The sequence below is a fragment of the Leuciscus leuciscus genome (assembly GCF_965113295.1).
Source record: "Leuciscus leuciscus genome assembly, chromosome: 3".
Taxonomy (NCBI): Eukaryota; Metazoa; Chordata; class Actinopteri; order Cypriniformes; family Leuciscidae; genus Leuciscus; species Leuciscus leuciscus.
Window position 1 is genome coordinate 13,445,868 of NC_138727.1, and position 25,632 is coordinate 13,471,499.

Genomic DNA, 25,632 nt, shown 5'->3' on the forward strand with positions numbered 1-25,632 from the left:
ACCTTTCTTGGAAATCAGATTGCTGGAAGTGTTAAGGGTGTAAAGGTGACAGATTTCTGAGTCTGGCCTCAGATTGCAGGTTTTGCAATGACAATTCCCTCTTTGTTTGAGCGGTATAGATGCATTATGTAAGCAGATGCTGAGATCACCAGCCACACAGCTGGTTCACTCCCTTGAGACTAGACACTGACATTTTCTTCTCAAACATTGGTGTTGGCTTCAGTAAAAAAGTTATTAGTAATGTGGTCACACTTTAGATTGAGGTCCAGTTCTCACTAACTATTAATTATAATTCTGCCTCAATAAACTCCTAATTACTGCTTATTAACAGTTAGTTAAGTTTAGGTATTGGATTGGATCAAGGAATGTAGGATATGGTCATGCAGAACAATGCATTATTATGTGCTTTATAAGTACAAATCATCAGCCAATATCCTAGTTATATGCAACTAGTTTGTGAAAGTTGGACCCTAAAACTAAAGTGTTACCATAGTGGTCACTAGGAATGTCAATTAAGAGAATATTCATAATTTTCAAATAGTTTAAATGAACACTTAATCATAAAATACTTAAAACACCTGTATGAATTTAACAACTCTACCATTTAAAAAATAAATTAAATAAATATGTCATTATTGGTACATATATTTAGTTCACTGTATTTAAGTGCATTTGTTTGTTATTATTTATAAATAATATATTATAAATATATATATATATATATATATATATATATATATATATATATATATATATATATATATAAATTATGTCAATCAATATAATCAGGTCAATTAATAATTTAATTAAAAAAAAAATATTGTTAATCTCATACTTTCTAATAAATGGAAAAGTATTTCTATTTTTATTATATTTGCAATTCACTGTTTTAATGCAAGTTTAGTATCAATTTGAGATTAATAATGTGAGTGCTGAACACAACTGTACAGAAATTGGTCAAACATTTAAATATTAATGAAAGTCAAACATCAATCATTAAACACAAACGCATCATAGATGGAAGCCATTCATGCTTTTTTAATACATTTAATAGTGCATTTTGACCATGATTAATCTGTACAGAAATAACATTAATAATAAAAAAGATAAACAACTTTCTCATTTCTGTAACTTAGAGTGTAACATTTACAATAAAATAAGATACATACAAAAACACGATATGAGTGATATAAATACAGAGGCGTTTAAATTAACTGTCATTGTCATGCGTTATTCTCTGTTTGGCAGCATACGCTTAATTTACACACATTTATGATACACCGCCGTGGACAGGCACGTAAGTAGTAATAAATCGAGACATCAAACCCAGGACCGTCAGTCATAAAGCGCCTCAATAGGAATACTGGACTCATCACGTCAGAAAGAACTCTGTTGGATGATTTCAGCACTCCTACTCTGATCTGCTGTGTGACCGCAGGCCTGGCTATATTTAAGTGTAAATGCAAGCTTTGTTACAATTTTAGACTTTTACTTCATTTCTGGTTAACACTGACAAAAACAAACAGACATCACTTCTCCTCATACATTCTCTACCATCCTCTGACAAAGTTGTTGGCTTGGTAGCCCCTATAATCAAACCTGAACATCCAACCCAAACAAAAAGCTTTTCCTATCCTTTCAGGTCTTTTCACGCTCTTTTCCCATTACTCGAAATGTTAAATGGCCCAAACTGTTGAGCTCACATTAATTTTATTGGTTTGCAGCACTGATCTCGACCAATCACAGGCCTCAGGGTGAGTAAACTGTATTAATGTTCTTCTTTGGAGTTCTGTGTGGAATCCTGAAGAATTGGTCCGTCGGTATATTGGTCTCAGCTTTGGTTTTGGTGCTGTTGGAACCTTCTGCTGTTTAAGTGTCTACATGCACTAGTCTTTTTCTCCATCACACATTTCCTGTCTTCCTTTCAAAGGTGTGCCAGCCACCACCTTCTGTCTTGTCTATAGACAAACATGTCATGTCCATCCATTCATCCATCTGTCCATTCTCTGTAAGCACTGTACACAGCTTTGCAGATACTATGTAACAGTGACGCACACAGGAATAGATATAAACACTGTATTGCAGCGGGTGCCAGTGCATAGAATATGTCTCATTTGTCAATAATACGCACACATAAACATCAGACACACTATTCATATGCTCACTTCCACAGTCATTCAAAAATACACACACACATACTTGCTTCTCAGAAGCAAAAGCACCTCCCATCTCATGTAGTCACCCTATGACATATTTAGTAACAAGGTCAAGCGTTGTGACGTCAAGGATGATGATGTCGTAGCAGCAGGAACGCCTATTTCCAGTCTTTCAGGCTCGTCATTTGATGGCAATCAAAATGGCAAGAACTTTGACCAATGTAGCTTGTTGATTTCGGCACAGTTGACAGTCCGTATCATCTAAGGGCTCAGATCGTGTGTTAAGGGAGTTTAAAATCATCTTCCTCTCTAATGTAAGAGTTTGTTGAGAGGTGAAATGAAACGTCAAAGTGCACACCAGGTGTGTGTGTGTGTGTGTGTGTGTGTGTGTGTGTTTATTTGTCCAGGCAGGTGAAGGAGTCTCGTATCCTCACCACCTCTGCAGCACACAGGTGACCATACAGCTTATTGTACCATTCAGGGCAACGACCCCTAAAAACACAGAGAAAAAAAAAGTATGTGAGTGATGAAGTCCTTTACACGTCATTGTATTTAATAAAAATATTTTGAAAAAAAAATTACATAATTATTTTTATTAAAAATTATATTGTTTTATATTAATACTAAATATTGAATTTAATAAAAATGTAAATAATATATTGCATATTATTTATTTATTTTAAAATGATTTTAATTAAATAATTACAGTTACACATATATTACAGTATATATATATATATATATATATATATATAGTATTTGTGTTTATGTTTAATATATAAATACAAATTGAAATGTTATTAAAATAAAATAATTGGTACATATATAATTTTATAATTTCAATATTTAAATTATATAATACACATTTTAATTGAAAATATAATAATTAGTATACATAAATATTTCATTAATAATAATTGTTAGTATTATTAAATATAATATATAAATTATATACTATAATACTATAATTAAATATAACTAATTAAATAAATACATATACAATAATTATCATATATATTAGATATTAGATAAATATTAGATTTTATATTATTAATTTTTTTTTTTAGGATTTACACAAAATTCTACCTCATCCTAACAATTCATAAAAAAAATAAAAAATAAAAAAATAAAAAAAAATATATATTATTTGTTCTGAGGAGATATAGAGGTTCCTTTCCTCACCTGTAGTCTATTCTGGAAATGTGTGTGAGACGGCTCTTGTTGGATCCGCAGGGTTCGATGTAATAGCGAGAGGTCAGAACATTAGCACGAATACCCAGCGCCGCTGCACTCTCATGATCCACTGACACACACACCAAAGCACACACTCCCTTAGGCAAGTCTGTCACCCACGACCTGAAACATAAAAAATAAATAAAGCTTAGGATTTTTATGAACACAAAAGAAATCTTCGGATTCTAATTTCAAATATAACTGTAGCATGAAAAACGTTGTGTTTCTAATCACCTGAGCACCACGTGATCTCTTGGCGGATGGGGCGCCATGGAGTTCCTGACGTACTGATAGACTTCTGTGTTATGCTCTAGTGCCTCCACAGTCCTGCACTCTAACAGGTCCTCATCCCAGTTTTCCTGTTCCCGCAGAATCCGCTGCAACACGTCCTCAGCCGGCGCAGGCACATCCACGCACACTTTCCACTGCCGTAAAGACGACCCGTCCTGAACCTGTCGTGAAAGATGATGCTATACGGTCATTAACAGTTCCAGCACAATAGTACTTAACACGTATGATATTACTCCTAATTGTGATTTCATCCAAAAACGTGCAATTCTATAGGTAGCTCAGAGGATTCTATACTGATTCATTGCAGGGTCTCCAATCTCGCTCCTGGAGAGTCAATGTCCTGCAGAATTTATCTCCAACACACTTGCCTGGAAGTCTCTACTTATCCTGAAGAACTTGTTTAACTGGTTCAACATGTGTTTAATTAGGATTTGAGCTAAACTATGTAGGTTAGTGGTCCTTCAGGAGCAGGTTTGGACACCCCTGCTTTATGGGTACATGAAATAATGTCCAAAGACATGGGAACTAGGCTGAGTGAAAACTGTGATGAACACAAGTGTATTTTGGTTGGTGTGAAGTGCTAGAACAGCCCACAAACTGATGTCATGGTGGGCTCTAGGCCAAAACAGAGCTGGGAAAAATTTCACATGAAAAAGGTGATGTAAGGGGAAAAAAAGACAGCTTTTCCATTAGGCACAAGCAAGAAAATGAGCAAAGGAAGGAAGGGAGCTTGAACATGAAATGTGACTCGAAAAGGGTGTGTATTTATAAAGTTCCCTTACCTTCTTATATGCAAGTTCGGCGTTCTCTGGAGTAGAGCAGCTGTCATAACCCTTGAATTTGTCCTTGGCTTCTTTAAGCAGGGCATCAATACTGTCTTTGAGCAGACTTTGGTAGCTACAGGACCCACAGTCTTCCACCAACACCTCCATCCGCATGGGACTCAAGCCCTGCTCCACGTACGAGTTCCTACAGCGTGACATCTCTTCTGGGATCTGAAAGAAAAAGAAGGTATTAATAAACTCATAAATCCCTGAAAGCAATCCAGGCTTTTTCATGCTGGTCTGGTTTGGTGCTCTTAGGCCAGCATAACCATAATGTTCACCAGCAAATCTGAGATCAGCGTGATCTTTGTGATGAAACACGTCATGCTAGTTAAGATAGTCAACGGCCCGATGTTGAAACCAGCACACCAACGACCTATTTTAGGGTCCAGCTAACAAAAGACAACATATACAAGCTAGTCTTTTCAGCAGGGATGCTTTATAGAGAACAAAATTAATTTAAAGAGAAACTCATGACTAGTTCATAACATGCAAATCATTAACTTCACCTATGGGAGCAACCAGCAGAGAGTGAACTTCGTAAGCTCAATTTTACATTACTAATGACAAATCATGATAATGGTTGTACAGTGAAAAATAAAAAAATAAATTGGTGTAAAAGTAATTTTAACTCAGAAATAAGTAAATTTCACAAACAATCACAAAAAAACTGAAATTTTAAATATATTTTTGTAAAACGTACTAAATTAATCTTTGTTTAATAAAAATCTTTTTTTCACAGTGTAGTAGACTAGTTTTGTCAGTCTAAAATATGTGAATGTGAAGGGAAGAGAAGTGACAAGAGTGATTCATTTGTAACTGGAAGTGGCTCATCCTGTTTGTGTGTGTGTGTGTGTGTGTGTGTGTGTGTGTGTGTGTTGTCCAGCGTTCTGCCCTTTGTGCGTGTTTTTGTGCGTGTCCTGTCCTGCTCTCTGTCCTTTTCCTGCCTGACTGGTGATGTTTATCATTTCATGGTTCTTGTCCTTTTCCAGCGTTTTGTTGAGATAAACTTGTTATCTGCGTACAGCAAAAAGGATTACGAGCGCGGCCAGACCTTCCTCATCAGATTTAGGGGCGGAAGACCTTTAATACAAGATGCTATCTTTCTGTTACTCATTCTGAATTATTCGCTCTCTATAAATAGCCCATTAAGAAGAAAATAACTTTTGCTAATAGCCCGAAATTGAGTTATTTTCTTATGTAAAAGGCTCCACATAATCAGCTTAACTTAATAATGGAGTTTGTTATGATCTGCTCAGGAAAAACAGTGGCACATGGTTTAACAATTGTGCAAGTGTATAGATGAACATTACAAGACAATGCTGCTTTGTGGACTTCATTTCAGTCGGATGCAAAATTGAATTTCTTATGTTTTTCAACTTCTTCTGACTTTCATTATTTTAAACTTATCCAGTTAAGAACTTCCTTCCTGACCTCTAAATAGGTACTAAAAGGGAAAGTGTCTGTCTATGTATGTGTACGTTGTAAAAATATTAGCTAAAAACCGGCTGTTTGTGACCAGGGGGTAGCTATTTATTTACTTAAAGTTTTCTACAATTCCCACTGATAGAAAAACAACACTGCTAGCTGTAACCATGGGTGCTTATTCTGTATGCATTTATGAGTGTTTGTATGGGCAGTTAGGAAGGATTGGTCATTGCGTAACATCTGCATTAATCTTAACTTAAATAAATTCAGCGTTTTTTGGATGCTGTTTTGGTAGCAGATGTGTTGAAATGCTGTAGCGTGAGCGTCTGCACGTTAAACGACAGTGCATTTGTCTTTTTATCTGAGCAGCATATGACAGAGAGACACATCTGGTGCAGAGTGATAAGACCACCAGTTTTAAACTGTTACTGACACGGCTTTGATAACATTGATATGCGTGAGAGATGAAAGTTTTGTCTGCTTTTTTTTTTTTTTTTACATATGTGTTTGTGTGTTTCTGTTGGACAAAATGCACTCAGAGATAAAGTCATGCTCACCAGGAAGAGTTTTCTGCACTCCTGTATCATATGGGCTAAGCCATGTGTGGCCGCCAGGTTCTCGTTCAAGTCCCTTTGGTCTGGTTTTCCCAAGGTGTTCTTTCTGTTCATGACCCTGTGATAAGGAAAACACATTAAAAGGAATATCCGGGTAAAGTAAAAATGATGTTTGATGAAAGCACTTATCTAATCTGGGTGTGACAGCTAAAATTTAATGCTACATTTTTAAGTGCAGCGGGCATTCAAAGCCTTACGTAAGTCATCTCTCTTTTTTTAACCTATTCTTCCCTAGTTTCCTGTTTTTGTAGGGCGTTTTTTCAAGCGAGATGGAGTATAATTGCATGGTTTAAGGGTTTGAAGTAGTCGCATGCCAAATATACAGTTTGCAATTAAAAAGATGAGCAGATCTATGTGAAGTCTGTTAACAGGCTACACACACACACACACGCACCTGGGTGAGGAGCTCTCTCTCCGCAGTGTGTTGAGGTGGAAAAGAGAGGGTGCCAAACACACAGCCAGGTTAGTGCAGGTCATCTGGTTTTCACCCACGCTGGCTGTTACATCACTCAGGAAGCACAACAAAGTCTGCAGAGCCTCGCGGTTCTCATCCGGTAAAAGCAACACGGCGGCCCTCACTGCCTGCAGACGCTGCTCTTTGGGAACGTCTGAAAACGACAGAGTTGTTTCATTAGTTTACTCCGAAAAGTGTATGATTGGTCGATCGGATCACAAGTGGAAGATGCAAAATACAGGCGTAAATGGAATGTTATGAGATTGTCCGCTTTCGACCACTTCCAGAGGTGGTCGAAAACGCATTCGAACGGATTACTTTTGTAGTATAAACACTCATGTGGTCGAATGTGTTCAAGCAGCGGCAAAACACCGCCTACTGACCTAATATGTAAAAATATGGGAAGCGTGCTAGCCAGACGAGATTTGTCGTCCGGAGACCCAAAAAACATACGAAGCACAATGTTCTGATTTCAAACACAAAGATCTGAAAAAGCCCATACATAGACCCTCCCCTTGAATAAATGAAGACAGAAGTGGTTAAAAGTGGACAAAAGAGATAAATTAAAAGACCAGGTTTTAATCTACTTGTGATCTGATCGACCAAATTGCATCTTAATCATCAAAAAGTCTCAGGTTACTACTGTAACCTTTGTTCCCTGAGAACAGGGCCTAGGACCACAGCTTCAAATTTCGAAGGGGTCTCTTCTAGGGAATGTGGCTATGGAACCCGAATGAGCCCCAGCCAATCACTATTCATGGGAACATATTCACCCGAAATGCCACCAGGAAGGCCTGACCTGGCGTCACTTACATTGGATACTTCAGCCTGACCAACTTCCTGTCTGTCCAAAGACAGAGCCTCTGGACACTTGCCTTTAGATAAGGCATCCAACCCAAGGGACTGCAAAGCTGACAGTTAACCACTTGGCTTAGATCTCAGAGATGGGGTATCCCGGAGAGCATGACTCGGCATAGCACTTACAACCCTTGCCAGCGAGGGGAGTTTCTCTGCTTGATCCACGGATCTACTCAGCGTTTGAGTTTCAAGACACTGAGGCGGTCTGAGAAGGCCTAAGGGCTGATCTAACTGGGAGGCCTCACGAGAGGCCTACGACCGTCTGACCAGACCCAGGAGTCCGCATACTCATAGTGACCCTCAGTGAGGGGAGGGTAGGCAAACCAGGCTGTAGGCAGGATAAAAAGAGGTTCCGGGAGGGAACCAGTAGCAGAGAGTGAATACTTTAGTCGAGCCAGGGCGCAAGCTTGCCTTCAGAAGCTGCCAGCTGAACTGATAGCAAGCGGCCACTAGCTGCCCGAACCCAGCAACCCACTCGCTGCCGGACTAAGTTCTCTTTTTTATAGAAAAACTTTCATCCATCCACCTGCAGCTCACCCTCGTCAGCCGCCAAATCATCTGAGAGGATTACACCCCTCTCAAGGTGATTTTATTTTTTTTTCAGCATGAGTGGAACTTGAACAGGACCTCTTCTCTCAGCGGCTGTCGCCGGTCAATGTGATTGCCGTGATATGATAGTGATTTCAGACATCTGTCACACCTGAGGCATTCCCTAAAGCGTCATTCGATGCAGTGTGAGTTCCCTTTTTTCACATTTTAATCTAAAAATAGCTACATAGTTAATACAATCAATACACCCACAACACTATCCTTTTTCATTATGTCATTCAGAGAAGGAAGGAAGGAAGGGAGTTAGTCTTGACCAGGGAGGGGTGTTCAAACTTCAGAAATCAACTATATAAATAAACTGGACTGACAGAAGAATCTATCCCATTCAAACCGCACAATCTCTATATTCAGCATATCTGCAATGTGTTGTAATATGCCACTGAAAAAAAAGCGGCTTTTGAACAGCAAAGGACGGATTGATTGAACTGAAATGTCATGTATGGAATTGTGTGTGAGTGTCCGTCAGATGATGTCTGTTATTTCCACCCTTGGGAATGAAAGACCCTGTGTGAACACAAAACAGGCACACACAAACCCTTGCTTTTCTGTGTGGGATTGAGACCTCTCTTGTGGTTGGGGTCAGTTATAGTGTTTGAGAGGACATATTTGTGCTGGTTGTTTTCTTCGTAATTTTGGTTGGGGTAAAAGACCACTATAAGTGGTCATAATGTTATAATGCTGCTTATTGTGAGACTGTCCAAGCAAGAAAAAAGTACTATAATATCACAGGACAGCTCCAAGCAAGAAAAAAAGTACTATAATATCAAAGTATCAATTTAATATCATGTTCTGTTCACTACAAATGGAATAATTACTGTGATTTTTTGACACATGGCCGACAGACATCTTAAATTACATTAGAGTAGTCTATAAAATTATATTATATTCTCGTTACATTTTCTAAATGGAACATTGATAAATATAAAATGAAATAAATTAATGGAAAAAAAATGTTTTGGCTCAAAACCAGACATAATTTCGTATGCTTGTACCGTGGCATCATCAACAGACTCATTTATGGATGGTTTGCTGTACGTGTTTGGAGTTGTTCAAGATTCTCATATTTTTCTGGTGAGCACACACACATATTAGAGAGTTTGTGTGCTGTGAAATAGCTGTGGTAAGTACACACTAGACCGCTTGTGAGTTACAACTTGGTGCTGGCACTGATTCACATTCTGATTTATAGGTGCCAAAACGTCATTTGACAGCTATTTCCTGAACTTGTTTAGATTTCTTCACCCATCCAAGAACAAGCATCTACAGTATAGTACAGTCTTTGTGTAGTTGTGAGTTGCCCTCTGGATATGAAATGCCTTGTTCTTTTAATGTTTGAGTTCTTGTTTAAAAAAACAAGATATCAATGTTTACGAGTACATTTTGTTCAGGCATATGTCAGTGCAAGTGTGTGGTCTTCAACAAAACAATGTAGAAAGTGAAAGTGAATTCTATGCATGTTCTTACATTGATATATTTGCAGAAAGGTATCAGACAGTTTGCTGGTAAGCAGAGGCTCCGGAAGGTCTCGGAAATACTGCTTTAGCATGTCGGCCACATCATAAGCTGATTGGCCCTCGTAGTTGACTCCGCCCCCACCAGCACCACATGATTCGTTCATTTGGCGAAGGGCTTGGATACGTGACTTCACCCCTGATTTCCTAAACAACCCCACCTGTAAAGAAAAATGGTAAGACATTTAGTATAAATTGTAAAAAAAACACTTTGCAATTGCAATTACGGCCAATTATGTTTTGAAATTTGAAATGCAAAATGTCTTTAAATGCAGGCGCTTCAAATTATCTTCCCTTATACATTTGAATGCTCACTTTCTTTTTCAAACTGACAGCTAAATAGATGGATTACCGCTGTGACCTTGAGTTTCCCAAATACAGGAAAGACATCTTTAGGAAAACTCCCTACCACTTCTTATATAACATAAGTTATGAAGCCTGGAAATATCTAAAATTGTAACTATTATGTAACTTGCCAAGTAGTCTTCCTATCTGACACTAGAGAGAGAGTCCATAGATCACTTGCTTTCTCATAAACACCTTTGGAAAGGAATTTCAACCATGTGATTAACTGTGGTAATATGTAACTAGTGGATATATGGAACCAGGACATTCAGGCATATTTTGCTACATGCAAACCTAGACTGAGAGTGTTGAACTCAAATATGTGGTGAGAAAACAACAGATGTCTTGTGCTTAAATATGGCCTTGTTGCATGTAGCAACACAACAGGGGATATACAACTAAACAGCTGTTCAAATAGGGATAATTTAACTAGGTTATGACCTTGACCAGACATTATTTTTCTCTTTGCAGCTTTTTAATAACAAATATTTAGACTGAATATACCACTGAATAAACCAAAGTTGGGTATGCTATGACGTGTTTGTGAAACCTTCTGTAAGCTTTGAAGCATATGTTTGGACATGTGCGTACTTGCATATGTGCACGTCTGTCATCTCTCACCTGGTCGAGGCATTGGCTCCGTAGGTAACGCATGGCTTGCTGAATACTCTGAGGCAGGGGTTGTCCGCTCCTTTGAACTATCACCTGCAGTGGAACACCAAACACACTCCTGTCTTTATAGTCTCGAACCTTGATCCGCTTCATAAACTTGGGAACAGCCCTGTAAAGCACACAAAAATTTATATATAAATTCAAACTGACATTACAAACAGTGAAGTGCTGTTTTATCGTGCTACACAGATACTTGTTTAAAAAAGAAGCTTATAACCAAGTTCTAATTTAAAGTAGTAATTTAATGTCAAATCATATCTCTATAATAGTACATACATATCGAACAAAGGCAGATTTTAAACATTTTCATCAATATTACATAAGTGTTCAGAGGCACACATGAGCAGCATGTGTCAACAGGATGCTGGTTTGCAAGTGTATAAGTGTGTAGATAATTGTGTATTTAATGGGAAAACATCAAGAAGCTGGGGGGGGTGAGGGGCACTAAAAGCTGTTTCCACCTTTACAGACAAAAGGATAAACACTGTGACAGCAGACAATGGCTCTGAGCAGTAGAAGGGATATAATGGAACAAACATATGTGTGGACATCCATGTGGCAGGTTGTTTTTGTCTGTGCATTTGTAAGTGTGTATGTCTCTTAGGTGCTGAATTGCAGGTTTGTCACTATCATGATGTTTGGTATTCACACACTGAAATATCTTATTTTATATGTGGTGATGTGCAAGTGTGTGTAAGTGAACACTAATAACAGGAACAGATAATTTACCGAACTGCAAAGACACAGCAATGCCAAACGCCAATGAGCAAGGAAAGCAGGGAAAAGCGGAAAAGAGATGGGAAAAGCGGAAAAGAGACAGACAGACAGACAGACAGACAGAGATAGATAGATAGATAGATAGATAGATAGATAGATAGATAGATAGATAGATAGATAGATAGATAGATTTTGTGTATTTATGATGTGTATTCATATTTATCTGTGTCCTCACCAGCTGAAGCCAAGCTTGTTGGTGGGTGTGTATCTCTCCAGTAGAGCAGTAAGTTTGAGCAGGCTGTATTTCTGGAGGAGGTTCATCTGCAAAACTGACTGACATCCAACTTGTAGCACTCTTGACGACAGACTTGGCCTGTGGGAGATCTGGAAACTTGGCCAGCGCAGTTTCTGAGGTCTGTAACATAAACATTCACACAAAAGTTACACCTAACCAAGCTCAAACAATCACAAAATGTTCAAAACATAGACATTGTAGACAAATATAAATTATTGTTTATAAACTGCAAGTCATAAACCACGCAGAATTTATTATGGTAACACAACATTCACTCTCACAAGTACACAGAAAAAGTACCTTGACTTACACATATTGTGTATACACACATAAATGCAAGCTAAAGGATCAGCTGTAGATAACAGAGATTAATCAAGGCCTCTATCACCAGTTGGGGGTTAGAATTCCTGTGGTACATTCCACTAGGATTCTGTATCCTTCAAGTCCCTTGTTATGTAAGGAGAGCCGTTCTGACATGCTCTCTCCCTCCCCCTCCCTTAATTCAGCGTGCTTTATTGCCATGATAGTTTTCCATAGAGTTTTGCCAAAGCTCTAAATTACTACATGATTGGTTTTGGTAGAACTGCCAATAAGAAAACATAAGAAATCTCTGTCTCATAGATTACTCCGTGTGTGTAAGAGTTTCACCTGTTGGCTCGTGTAAGTGATGCTCCCACACCAGAGTCACATCTTTCACGTGAGCTGAGTGTCTCATCCCTTTCTGCTAGCGGGTTTCCAGTGCTGTCCTGGTCACTGCCATTCTCTGTCTCTTCTAAGTGGTTCTGCAGTGGGGATGATGGACAAGGAGATGCAGAATCAAGGGCTGAATCTGAATCCCCTTCCTCTTCATCCTCCTCTTCTTCCCCAGTTCCTGTTTCTGACCAGGCATTGACCAGTTGCTGCAGGCCACTGACTCGCTCCAACACATCCTCAAGTTTTGGCTCATCCTCTCCTTCTGCTTCGTCTTCATCATCTCCCACTTCTGAGAAAGGAACATTATCATAGACACTCAATCGACTGTCTAGTGAGGTGGCAGAGCCCCTCCGGGGTGGGCGCCGACTTAAGTTGTTGTCGCCACTATGATAGGATCCTCCATCCGCAAGTGCTTTAGGAAAAGTGCCAGGCTTGTGGCCTTCAGGCAAATAAAAGAAGATTACACCACCTTCCTCTTCTCGACTCTCTTCTTCCTCAATCTGTCTATTATCTGAACTCTGACGGTTGCGTCGATTGTTCTCGGCAGTTGAGCTGGGCTCCATCCTCTTACTTTGGGTCTGGTGGTCCTGCTTTCCTTCTTGGTCTACCGAAGGTTGCAGCACAACGAAATTAAATGGGTCGAAGCCTTCCAGGTACATACCACCTCTCTTGGTGGACCCAGCTGCTGTGCTGTGACTACGTGCTCTTGAGACCGGACTGGGCGTACTTACAGCACTCCCACTGCTGGCCTCTGACTGGCTACTCCCTGCACTCCCACTGCTTGTCTGCGTTGAATAGGAGATGTTTCGGTTTGCATTGCGATCCAAAGTTGCAATGTCCACACAGTTGAGGCGTCGCAGTTTGTCTTCGTCAAGACCCTCTTTCAGCACTGGCCCACTGATCTCAAGTCTGCCTTGCCCAGCTACACCCTTCTTCTTGCGCTTGGAGGCTGCATTGCTGCTGGTGCGAAGCCGCAAGCTTTCCATGCGCTTCAAGAAGCTTTTTGCTCTTGAACGTGTGCTTTTTTCAGCGCCACTACTTATCAAGCTTGGTTTTAGATCAAATGCAAAGCTACCGCGTTCCAGTGGCGATGGAAGCCCATCAGACAGGGAGTCTTCATTGGCGCCCGACGTTCCAGAGGAGCAAACACTAGCTACTGAGCTCGCCCTGGTTGTGGTGGCTGTGTTAACATTGGAGATGGTTGTTGCAGGACTGGATGGTACGGTGGTACTCAGGGACCCACCTCGACCTCCACTACCAGCGCTGTGCAGAGAACCCACCTCTGGCTGCTCACTAAGATCCGTTAAAATGCTCTCAGCACTAGCATTAACTCCTTCCTTTAGAAGGGGTCCTCTGGCAAAACGCTCATCTTGGGAAAGGAAGGGAGTGAAGGGGCCAGTATCTCCAGCTGGAGGGGAGAATACATCCAGGTCCAGCTGGTCCAGACGAGACCAACGCTTGCTGTCACGCTGGAAAGTCCAACGGCCACTTATGGCACACGGCTCATCCTCATCAGAGTCCTCACTCTGAAATAATATGTAAGAGAGTTAAAGCGACAGATTAAAATTATTAACATTAATGACATTAGTGTTATTGTCACATTTGTAAAAGTAAAGAAAAGTACAATGAACCTAAATCAGAGAGCCTTTCTTACTGCAGGAAGTGATTTAGTGTCACAATTGTATCATTTATTCCCTTAATTCTTTTGAGGTATCATTTTGCTCACTCTAACAAGCCTCTTGGGCTTGATAAGGTGTCATATGCATGAAACCACTGTCCACTAAAGGAAAAAGATTGTATTGTGGTGGGCTTAGTCATGTCAGAGCACAGTCACATGTTCACCATTCCCCCTCTCTGCTTTACTCGGGTTAATCTATCTCCTCCCTAAGGGTGGTAGGGATGGAAGAAAGGGGGTGGTGGACACAAAATTCCAGGCCAGCTCTCAGGGTTCACACCCCAGCCTGAGAGGGCATGTCTGGTCCCATCCCCCATCAATGCAATCACTTCAAGCAAGCCTGAAGAACCTTGTATCCTGTGATGTGAATCCTGGACAAAGGGGTTGGATGGGAGGTGAACATATTTTAGTGCAAAGCATGATCTCTATCATCAATCAACCTGTTAAAATAGTCTTAAATAATTATGACATTTCCAAGAGAGATTAAGGAGTTAATTTAGTGGATTCTGGACCACCAAGTTAACACCCCTGGTTGAGTTATTGGATCTCAGTTTAGCTGTAGAACAGACTTGCTGTAGATCAAACTAGAACAGTCCTGGAGCCCTAACTAATAAGCAAAAGCTAAACTAGTTGGCCGGTTAACAGGGGGTCGCGGGATCCATAGGTGTCTCCTTCACGGTTCATAATAACGGAGGCAACGAAAGTTCGTAAAACTTGGGTTGTTATTTTATAGTCCCTGAGGGCAAGCCTTTGATCAGAAGGAACGAAGACCTGGTGTGCAACGTTCCTTCACTGGCCACCAGAAAATCCGCTATAAATTCAAAAAGACTGTTTTCACTTTAAAATAAGCTGCATGGACAGGAAGATGAGGAACAGAGGAGGACCCTACAGAGGCCACCTGAACAGATCAATGCATTCCAGGGATGGTTTCTGCTTGTATGTTTGAAAAGGGCAGATCACTTCCTCAAGTCATCTCCTGACCTCTACCTCTGACTCCATCAACACAAGATGACACTAAAGGGTCATCAGCTTTCTATACAGGACGCACACTTGACAAGGCTGCCATTGTTCAGACTTACAAATGTTAAGAGCAGAAAAAGAAGCTGCAGTCAGACATGACGGTTATCTTCCTAAGCTCCCTGTTGTGATTGCATAGTTGGATTGTTTGCTGTTGCATTCTCGACCTGCATGTAGTTTGAGTCATTGCTTTGGGGTAGTCTTAGACTATACACACTCACTCTTAAACCACACTGACAGAGCGACCAACAACCGAAGGCAGATTGTGCATTTTCTTCCTTTTACGGTATGGGGGAGGGTTTTAGGATGTATGGTGAGAAAACATGACAAACAGGAGCAAAGGAAATCATAAGGAGAGGAGCTAACGAAAGCCCTTCATTTGGACATAAAAGCCATTCAGACTGCCCTTGAGACATTCTTTATAATTAACTGACACAAAAAGCAAACATGAGTTACATACATTTAGGATCTTTGACTGGACAAAAGAAAGTAAGAGGGTGGCAAGTGAAATGATTTAACAAAATAAAGAGAAAGGGATTTCTGACAAGACACTTACTCTCTTTCTTTGAGGGGTGATCTCTAATCTCATAAGAGCGCACTTGTTTAGGGTGTTCAGTCTCCTGCAATACACACACACATACAGATTAATGAGTGAAACTGTGACAGTCTTTTAAGCAGATACCTTGAAAAGAACCATGGGGTTGCAAACAAAGGCTAAATCCAGTCATTAGCCTACAAACAGATTTTGCCAGAGTCAAAACCGTGGACAGAGACAGAAAGAGAGGAGGGGGCAGAGAGGGGTAAGCAAGAGATAGAGATACAGACTGAGATAGAAAAACATGAGAAGAGGATGAGAGAGGTGGGAGCCAACCCCGATAATGAGCTGCTGAGGGATACACTTCAGATTAAGGAGGAAGACAGACGGACAGAGAATTAAAAAGGAAGAAAGAAAAAAGGAGGTAGAAATCTGGAGTGGCGACAACAATACAACAAAAGAGATGGAAAGCTTATCCCAGAAGCCACCTGGTTGGTGTCATGTGACCCTGAGTAAGGGGGGATGTGTGTTTGTCTGCATTGGGGGGCTGGCACCAGAAAATGGCCTCCAGATGTCTGTGAGCTCCAGCTGGTCTCTGATGGACCATTCTTGGAGTGAAGACACTAAGTCCTGCACTTTGTCTTTCTTTCTTTAAATTATTCTAAGATGAGTCAGTTTATATGAAGAGTTCAGATGTAAAAGCCTCTAAGTGCCATCTGAAATTTTCTTCTAGAATGATCATTTTCATCAAGCTCGTATATTTAAGTTCAGTAATTTCACTTAAATGACAATTAATAGGTAATTTTCATTTTCATTTAAGTGAAATTACTGAACTTAAATATACGAGCTTGATGAAAATGATCATTCTAGAAGAAAATTTCAGATGGCACTTAGAGGCTTTTGCATCTGAACTCTTCATATATAGAACTGAACTCTGCAAATGATAAAAATCAGCTCATTATTAAAGCTTGTTGTCTAGATTAAAATTAAAATGTTTAGATTATTTCTAGTCTTAACATTGTATCGTAAACAGTTTTAGAGACATGGGAATAGGAAAATTGGGAAAAAACTGTGTCTATAAATGAGCTAAATATGACAAAATAATCCTTTGGGTAAATGTGGGTCTCACCTGCACAAGGCTTCTATAGCATCTTGATCCAAGAAGTCATGATCTCTGGTAACTGATGAAATCTCAATCGGAAACCGACCATCTGAAAGAGAAAGAGAAAACAGAAATGAATTAAAAATACATTTAATATAAAAAGGATGGAGACCCAATCAACAGACTTAAGTGTATGTGTGTAAGGGGGGTGTTGGCAGCAAGTGGAATGTGTGCCTGCCCTCTACCTCTACCCCCCTCTACACACGCACACGCACACACACACACACACACACACACACACACACACACACACACACACACACACACACACACACACACACACACACACACACACACACACACACACACACAAACCTCCCCTCCTCCAGTGTTGAAAAGGTAGAGGAAGTACATCTTAGCCAGCCAAACAAACACAGCTGCAATACTGCAGCGCTCAACAGTGGGAGGTGTGTGTGTGTGTAGGAAGGGGGTGTTGGAATCACAATAGGTGCTCAGCAACCCTCAGAGAGCCCAGACTGCGTTATTACCTACGTTTTTAATAATCATTAATTCAAATTTTTTGGGAAACTCTACAACTTTTCAAGACCAAACAACTTGAATGTATTTGAGTCTGTACAAGTGAGAAAGTGAGAACATAATTATTTTATTGTCTTCCTGAAGACCTTTTCCTTACTGTACTGGCTCTCTTATCTATAGTGGGGCAATCATGACAGTTGGTCACAACTGCCTCTCTCATGGCACAATGGCAGGAGTCAGTAGGTCAAAAGTGTGCGATTTTGGACACCTGAGGTGTGGCGTTATCTGACATATACTGTATGTATGTTCCTGTATGGCTTTCATTAATAAAATAATTGTAAAATTTATTATTATTATAATTTTTTTTTTATATATGAGCAAGAACATTTTGGAGTGCTGAAGTCAACAGTAAATTGTGATGCTGATCGCATTTTCAATTTTACAGAGTAAAAATTCCCACTCAAAGATGAATATTATGATGATTAAGACATCACTGGACCTATTTAGCCTTTTGCCACTTTATTGGGAGGATAGAAAATGATAGGGAGAACATGGGGGAACTGGAATGGGAAATGGCATGATGAGCATGTGCACTAAACACTAGTCAAAGTCTCTAACCAAAACCACAATTTTAGACAAATGCATGCTAACAAGGCATAACTGGCCACTGTAACGCAATGTCCTTTAGTCAGGAATGGGTGATGTTGGAAAGTCAAGGGTCCCACCTTCATAAAGCTGAGCATACTGTGGAAAACCTGCAGCCCTCAGCCATGTACATGCCTCCTTCGCCTCTATTTCTGTAAGAGAGAGAAAGAGATTGACATTTAAAATTCATGAAAACATTAAGCAGAAACATAATGAAGAAGGAACATAACCAAATTATGTCACACATTATGGAACATAACCAAATCTTTTGAAAGGAAAGACTCTCGCTGAGTGCTGGTTATCTTGACTTTTCAACTTGGCGCTATAGTGTAATGTTTGAGACAGCACTGCTAATTGGCCGTCCAAAGCAGTCAGAACTGTTGTTGAGGCGGCGGAGAAGTGCCACATCCCTGCCCATTAACTGTGAACGGCCCTTTAGATACCACATGCCAAATGGCAAACACCACTGAAAGCACCTTGACTCCTTCTGGAGGCCTGTTTCACACAGTGAGGTGTCAGAATTAGGAACTTAACTGCGATTCTGTCACTAGAGACGATATTTTTCCCAGCAACACTCGCACCATGTAAATACTTGCTTAAAAATGCATATATGAAATCAAGATGTGGTATACAATTACAAAGCCAGTGTGTGAAAGCTCTTCAATAGTCCCAGAAAGTTAATGTCAAGTTTTTTGTGTGTGTGTGTGTGTGTGTGTGTGTTTATCGGACTACGTGATGGTGAATGGACAGATAAGGATCTCAAAGATTGCTGAACTGAACTCAAGCAGGCATGACGCAGGAACTGGCGAGTTACTGAGATCGCAATCATTCCTGATAACCATTGTGCCCCTGTAGCAAGGCACTTAACCTCAGGCTGCTCCAGGGGGATTATCACTGTGGTTAATGGACTTTTTTGGGGGGATAAAAAGCATCTAAACTCTTTTGTATTTGTGTAAAAGTTCTACATAGACCTCTACACAGACATAGTTCTACTTTAGCACCCTCTAAAGGTTTAACACAGCTATTGCATCTCTCTGCTGGCCATGCTGTGGTCTATCACAAGCACAATCTACACAATCACAGCTCACAATAGGTCGTAATCAGCAGAGAGGGACCTCTCGCTTTTCTCGACGGCTAATTGCGCACATTCCAGACTCTAAAATTCCAATTATTGTAATTGCAATGACTGCAAAGATGCCGTGCAAAATTGAAAGACCACCTGAGATAGGTTCCCCATCATTTCAACAGAAAGAAAAAAAGGCCAGGGATTAGGAGGGGCAAAGGAAAAGAGACGTGATAGAAAGACGTGTGTAAAAAGACACTGCCGACTTTGCCCAGAGGAAAGGACACAGACTCTTGTCTCTACTAGCGGGGATACGTGACTCCCCACTCGAACGAGCGTGAGAGTGACGGCACGCATGACAACAACAAAGGCACGCGATAAGGGAGGTCCTCTGCCGGCGGAGAGAGAAGAATAAAGCAGGAGAGAGGAGTATTTCAAAACGTGCTTTGACATCAAGAATGGCAATGCGAAAATAACTGCACACATGCAACTGAATCTCAAGAATCCACATGCACATGGCGGGATTCCTTTCAAGCAACTGACAGAATTTTGCCCGAAAGCGCTTTTTAGGAGTTCGTGAACTTTGAAGAATTTCCTACACTTAAAATAATGACATACTTTTCTGGTAAGGTCTGTAATGAGCGCCGTGGCTTCCTGTGTAAGTGTGTGTATAGATATGTGTGTGTGTTTGCACTGGCTATAGGCACCACTTAAGACCATCCAGCTGCAAGAATGTTAGAGGACTGTATGCATTTAAATGTAAATGATGAAGAGACACACAAACACACACAGGCTCCACAGCAGTGTCTCACAGACTGACTTTTCCTTTCATCAGCAAGGTGCCCACCCCCCGACCCCCGCCTGGTCACAATGGGCCGCTATCACACAGGTGCCTGTCTGACACCAACGGTAAATAAGGCTTTCTTAACTGAGATGGCATCACAAAAAATCATGCAGAGACATATGAGATTACTGGGGGGTTTTCTCAGGAGAACTGTCTAAGACAGTGTTTCCCATCCACGTCCCTGAAGGCATCCCAACACAAAACAACACATTTTCAAACTCTTTCTACTCAAACACATCTGAATCAACTTATCAGCTCATTAGTAGAGACTCCAAGACCTGAAAAGGATAGGCCAGATAGGGGAAACATCCAAAATGTGCTCTGTTGCAGTCCCTCCAGGAACAGGGTTGGAAACACTGGTCTAAAGTTACAGTAACATTTAACATTGCTCAGCGAAATTGAGTGGGCAAAGTCAAGTCAATCCCATTGGATTCTATATGATCAGGAGCTTCGCGTGAGGGTGAAAACAGTTCACCACACAGAAATTGCTTGTGCATAAAATGATCACTTGAGTTCACTGCGTTCACCAACAGAAAGCTGTTTGGTTTGAAAGTGACTTCTGTGTGAGAAGTGCTTTATACATCTTTACTCTATTCTGACAGTGGACAATAAATGTGTTTGCCTGCAAAATTCTGCTGACATTTGCTAATGTGACTGCACCTTATGAAAAGGGAAACATCACTCTTCGTTTAATCTATATAAGAAACAATTGAGATATTAAATAGATCTGATTTGAGACTTTTCTTTCCTATGGGTAAACTCGCTAAGCACAGTACAGGAGACATTCATCACAGCTGTACACCCAAAACACACTCAAACATGCTGTCTTTATGAAGATAGATAAGTATAAACACACTTGAGAAGTAGTTTCACACTCTCTCACACTAATGGATGTCACGTAGATGAGCACAGGCTGTTGACACACTGTTTTTTCGCCATCTCAGCACTCAAAGCAGTACACACATCCACTCTTAATTTTCGATTATGGGATGCAAGCTTAGAGTTTTTTTGTTTGTGTACGCACGTCGCATCCTGTGCTCTCCCCGCAAGTCTGTGCGGATCCCCACGCCAGGCGGCGACCACACTTCCCTTGCCTTTCCGAGGCCGACGGGAAGCCAATAAGAGTGGCTCATTCCACAGTTGCCATGGTCACTTTGGAGGACACACCTCCTTTTGTTCAAGGCCAGATAATGGAGGCCTTCAGCGCCAACACAAACACAGAGAATGCCTTACATCCTGTAACACACACATGGAATGTCGAACGTTCGACCTCAGAGAAAATGAGAAATAGGTTGAACCTCCCCAGTAAAGTAAACAGCCTTTGATTCTTTCTTGATTGTAAAGTAGATGCATTTATATTTAAAGGAAACTATATTTCAGATACAAACACATCAGATTGAGCAACTGAACTAACATTGTGTTGAGAGCCAGACTGACGTCAGTATTACTTCATAGAGTTGGATGTTCTAAAAAATGTTTCCTCTTAATATGACGCACAGTATTCCGAGCCAAGAAATATTAAATAAAATAAAAAGTAAGGTCTACAAGTGTTATGCAGGTTATGGGTCACTTGAATTGGTTTAGTACCAGTTTAATAACATATAAATAGTGATGATGGAAAGAAAAATGACATAATCAAGAATCCAAGTTAAAGTAGCCTAGTGTTTGATCGTTCAGGGCCGAGTTGCTGATGGTCAAATCTATAACTCATGAAGGGTGATGGTCAATATAATGGCTATATATATATATACAAATAAGTTATACAAAGAAATTTCATGAATTGACATGAACACTTATCTTACACAATATTTACTGGAATAAAATAATATAATCCATTAAAAACGCTGTTGGAAGATTATGGTAGAACAAAAAATCTTGCTGAATTGGATGCTTTTTCCTTCCCATAATTTTCCTGAAAATCATGTTCTTTCATCAAATAGTTTGGATTTAGTGTTTTAAAACAGTGCAGATAAAAGGGAGCCAACAGTCATCACCGCCCCCTCCTATCTCTTTTCCTCTCTCTTCATCAGCCTTAATCTACAATCCATCTGTTTCATATCTTGGTGCCAGCCACCTAGTGGATGCATGACCTGCGACCCCTTCAACGCCACGGTGACCCAATTCAAGCACACAGGATGTCTAGGCGGTATCTGTCACAGAAACATGTGAGACAGTGAGGTGTCAGAATTAGGAACTTAACTGCGATTCTGTCACTAGAGACGATATTTTTCCCAGCAACACTCGCACCATGGCGGTATCTAGGCGGTATCTGTCACAGAAACATGTGCCTTTGTGCATTCTCCTTTCACCAAAGCATACAATATTCCCTCCGCCTAATGCTTCCGTTTTTATCTAATGAATGAAAGTTTTGATATATGTTGATGAGAGAGGAGGAAAAAAGAGACCGACAAGACAGAAGACAAAGAGGCAGACTACAGCCTCCAGACCCGGAGAAAGACAGACAGACGTAATCTCTTGGGATAACGTCCTATGAACCCAGCTAAAGTTGAATTCCTGCTAGCTGGACCTTTTTTGGCCACTTCTAAAATTACCCTTCCTCCTCCCTTTCTTCTTCCTCCTCTCTTCTCTCTCATCCTCTATTTCCTGTCACAGGAAGTTCTCACAATCGCTGGCCGATGGTTCCTCAGCATGGGAGGGAGGAGGTGGAACCTGAATGCGTGTGTGCTTAAGCAAGTTTGTGCTGACAGACTTCTCTACTATGGAACCAGAATCCAACACTCTTAAAGATAAAGTTTCCAAAAGGGGGTTTCCACAGCAATGCCATAGCAGAAACATTTTGGGTTCCCCAATAACCTTTAAGTGGTCAGTTCTTAAAATATATATATATATATATATATATATATATATATATTCTTAATGTGAAGAGCATTTTAACACAAAGAGCTCTTTTCCACTGTAAATGACCTTTTGTGTAATGGACAGGTGCCGTGGATGTTAAATGTTCTTCATTAAACTATCAATGCCAATAAAGAACCTTTATTTTTTAGAGTGAACCCAAATTAAATATCATAGCCTGGTTTCAAGTGTATGTGTGTTCCTTTTTAAGGCTTTTTGAAGCTGTGCTATTCTAGTTAAAGAGTCCCTGTTTCAAATGAACAGCACACAAACATCAATATCTGTCTTTGAGCAGAGCTAGAAGGAATTTTATCAACGATTCATGTGACCTGATGTCCTACTCGCTAAACTCCCTCCAAGACACTAAGCTCTTTATCTTTCATCTTTCCACACATACACTTTAAATCTGCAGATCAAGAGCAGTCATACATCATTTGTTGAGGATCACGCATATCATATTTTGGCATGGCCTTATACAGACATATGGGGGTAGAGAGTGAGAGTCAGGTAGCTCTGAAAATGAGAAGACCCCCTCCATCTGGTCACAAACACAGGGGATCATGATCATCGTAGGGTTACACCATTCTCACAGTCACTCAACACCACTATCCCAGCCACCTACACACACTTTGCCAGATGGGTCCATTTATGCCTGTCTTGGACTTTCTGACAGATTTAAGCATTAGCTATCACTGACCTAGAGCCAGCTTGGCCAGGTCTGGTGACTGGACACTTTGTGCAACGCAAGGCTGATCTCAGGTCAGATGATTAGATACGCTTAATGATATGTCACCCTATCCATTTCATCTATGATCAAAAGATTACTTAAAGTTGTGAATAAAGAAAGACCCTCTTCTAATACCACAGAGGGCTTCTTACATACCAACTTATTTACCTTTAAATAAAACTAAGCAATCAGACAGTTCTCAGGAGGCAATAAATGAGATTTGTGACTGAAAACCTGCCTACACTTCAAGAATGCTTTTATATAAAAGTTTCAATGGATTTGGAGCCATGCAGAGTGTTTTAGATTGTGTGTATGAGTTTCAAGGCTCTTTACTTGTGTGAGTCCATTATGCTGACCAAAACCATGACCTTAGATTATGAGGTGGTGCATGTATATCTTCAAAGTGACATGTTTTAAGCATGACATTCTTTCCTTCGGCTCCTCACTGACCTGCTTACGGCCTTATCATCTGAAGTTAACATGACCCCAAGTTTATCAACCTCTGCTTAGATAGAAGGAGAAAAAAACAAAAAACAAACATGGAACCTCCTACAACAACATAAGTGTAAACTAGTAAACTAGCTAATCGTATTTTTTTTATTTAATTTTTTTAAAAATAATGTAGATTGATTTAGTTTAGTTAGATTTAGATAGATTTGTGGTGTGTACATTTATAAATAAAGAAATAATGTCGGTTCTAATGTTTTTTTTTTTGTTTTTTTTTTTTGTTTGTTTTTTAAATGTATTGTCAGTCCCATACTGTTCATAACAGAAAACGCTCAAGCAGCGCACTGTTGCTGTGGTTACCTCCTCATGTGATCTCGACTTCTGTCAGGGTCTATTCAGTTCATTCTGTCTAGCTTTTAATCTAACTTTTTTTTTTTTTTTTTTTTTTTTTTCTACTAAAGCACTTTTTCAAAACACCATTATGATTTCAAAGTAAAAATACATATTGCTAGGACAGGCACCCATCAAGACAATAATGCGCCTTCAGAATCAGAGGACCACAGCGCACTCTTTACGCGCTCTTTGGCAATGGCAGATTTGAGCAAAACCTCCCCCAAGTCTCTGCATGAATGAGAGAGTAGACCAACACTGACGAAACACTCTTATCTCCGAACTATCTGAAATCAACGTAAAACCAATGGTTTCGGGGAGCGCCAGGGGAGATTACTTATCGGACAGCCTGGAGCGCCGGTGGCGCGTGAAACCCATCAAACGCACCACCCAAATAATTGCAACTCAAAACTTTGGGACGAAAATAAAATCTGCAGCGGAATAACTAAGAGAATGAATGAAAGAGCACTACAATCATTCCATATTTATTAACATAGGCTATAGCCATCGTTATCCACTTCTACATCTTAAGATCGAATCTGACACAAAATGCGTGTTATTTCTATTCTAAATGCACCCTCAAATGACAACCATTACAAATACGTTTTGCGCATATATTTATGATGTCCATTACAATAATTATATTGTTGGACGTTAACGCTGAAATATTATAACTGTCCCAATGGTTCAGTATTGACTGCTTGCAACCTTTCGGTGACCAGCCACAGGTCCCAAGCAAGTTTCCAAAGAGACATATAGGCTAGTTGAACGTAAATAGGCTACATAAGCAATGGCTGAGCTGTAATAAAAGTAGCTGTTAAAAATGATATGATAATTTCAGTTGATGTCTATTATGGACAGTGGTTTTAATAGAAGTGGCAGGCCTATACTAATGCAAAACTGCTTGATTTACATTTCAAAAAAATCAAGCAGTTTTGCATTAGTATAGGTCTACTACTTCTATTAAAACCACTGTCCAATGGACATCACATAAAAAAAAGGAAAACTAATAAATATACCTATTACAAATTATATGACTTGTCTTATCAATGTCATCTAGATTCACTTCAAGTCAGCAAGTAAAAGGCTTATTT

The 25,632-nt window shown here is 40.0% G+C and overlaps 1 protein-coding gene and 1 long non-coding RNA gene across 5 annotated transcripts in view; one reads left to right on the forward strand and one right to left on the reverse strand.

The window, feature by feature from the left end:
• Window positions 1-1,014: 1,014 nt before the first annotated feature.
• The window catches only part of dlc1 (DLC1 Rho GTPase activating protein), a 118,343-nt gene continuing 93,725 nt past the window's right edge, over window positions 1,015-25,632 (reverse strand). For all 4 annotated transcript variants that reach the window (XM_082165741.1, XM_082165742.1, XM_082165743.1 and 1 more), the window contains 13 exons: window positions 18,292-18,363; window positions 17,057-17,138; window positions 15,949-16,012; window positions 12,656-14,226; window positions 11,948-12,127; window positions 10,945-11,104; window positions 9,932-10,139; window positions 6,941-7,154; window positions 6,490-6,604; window positions 4,463-4,675; window positions 3,624-3,841; window positions 3,339-3,512; window positions 1,015-2,648 (listed from right to left, as the gene is read on the reverse strand). In XM_082165741.1, coding sequence (XP_082021867.1) covers window positions 2,552-2,648; window positions 3,339-3,512; window positions 3,624-3,841; window positions 4,463-4,675; window positions 6,490-6,604; window positions 6,941-7,154; window positions 9,932-10,139; window positions 10,945-11,104; window positions 11,948-12,127; window positions 12,656-14,226; window positions 15,949-16,012; window positions 17,057-17,138; window positions 18,292-18,363 — 3,368 coding nt within the window. In that variant the 3' untranslated portion in view covers window positions 1,015-2,551. The remainder of the gene's footprint in view (window positions 2,649-3,338; window positions 3,513-3,623; window positions 3,842-4,462; window positions 4,676-6,489; window positions 6,605-6,940; window positions 7,155-9,931; window positions 10,140-10,944; window positions 11,105-11,947; window positions 12,128-12,655; window positions 14,227-15,948; window positions 16,013-17,056; window positions 17,139-18,291; window positions 18,364-25,632) is intronic.
• Window positions 18,370-24,239, forward strand: LOC309495913. The gene is made up of 2 exons (XR_014204869.1): window positions 18,370-22,261; window positions 22,381-24,239. It is a non-coding gene; the product is annotated as an uncharacterized lncRNA (long non-coding RNA).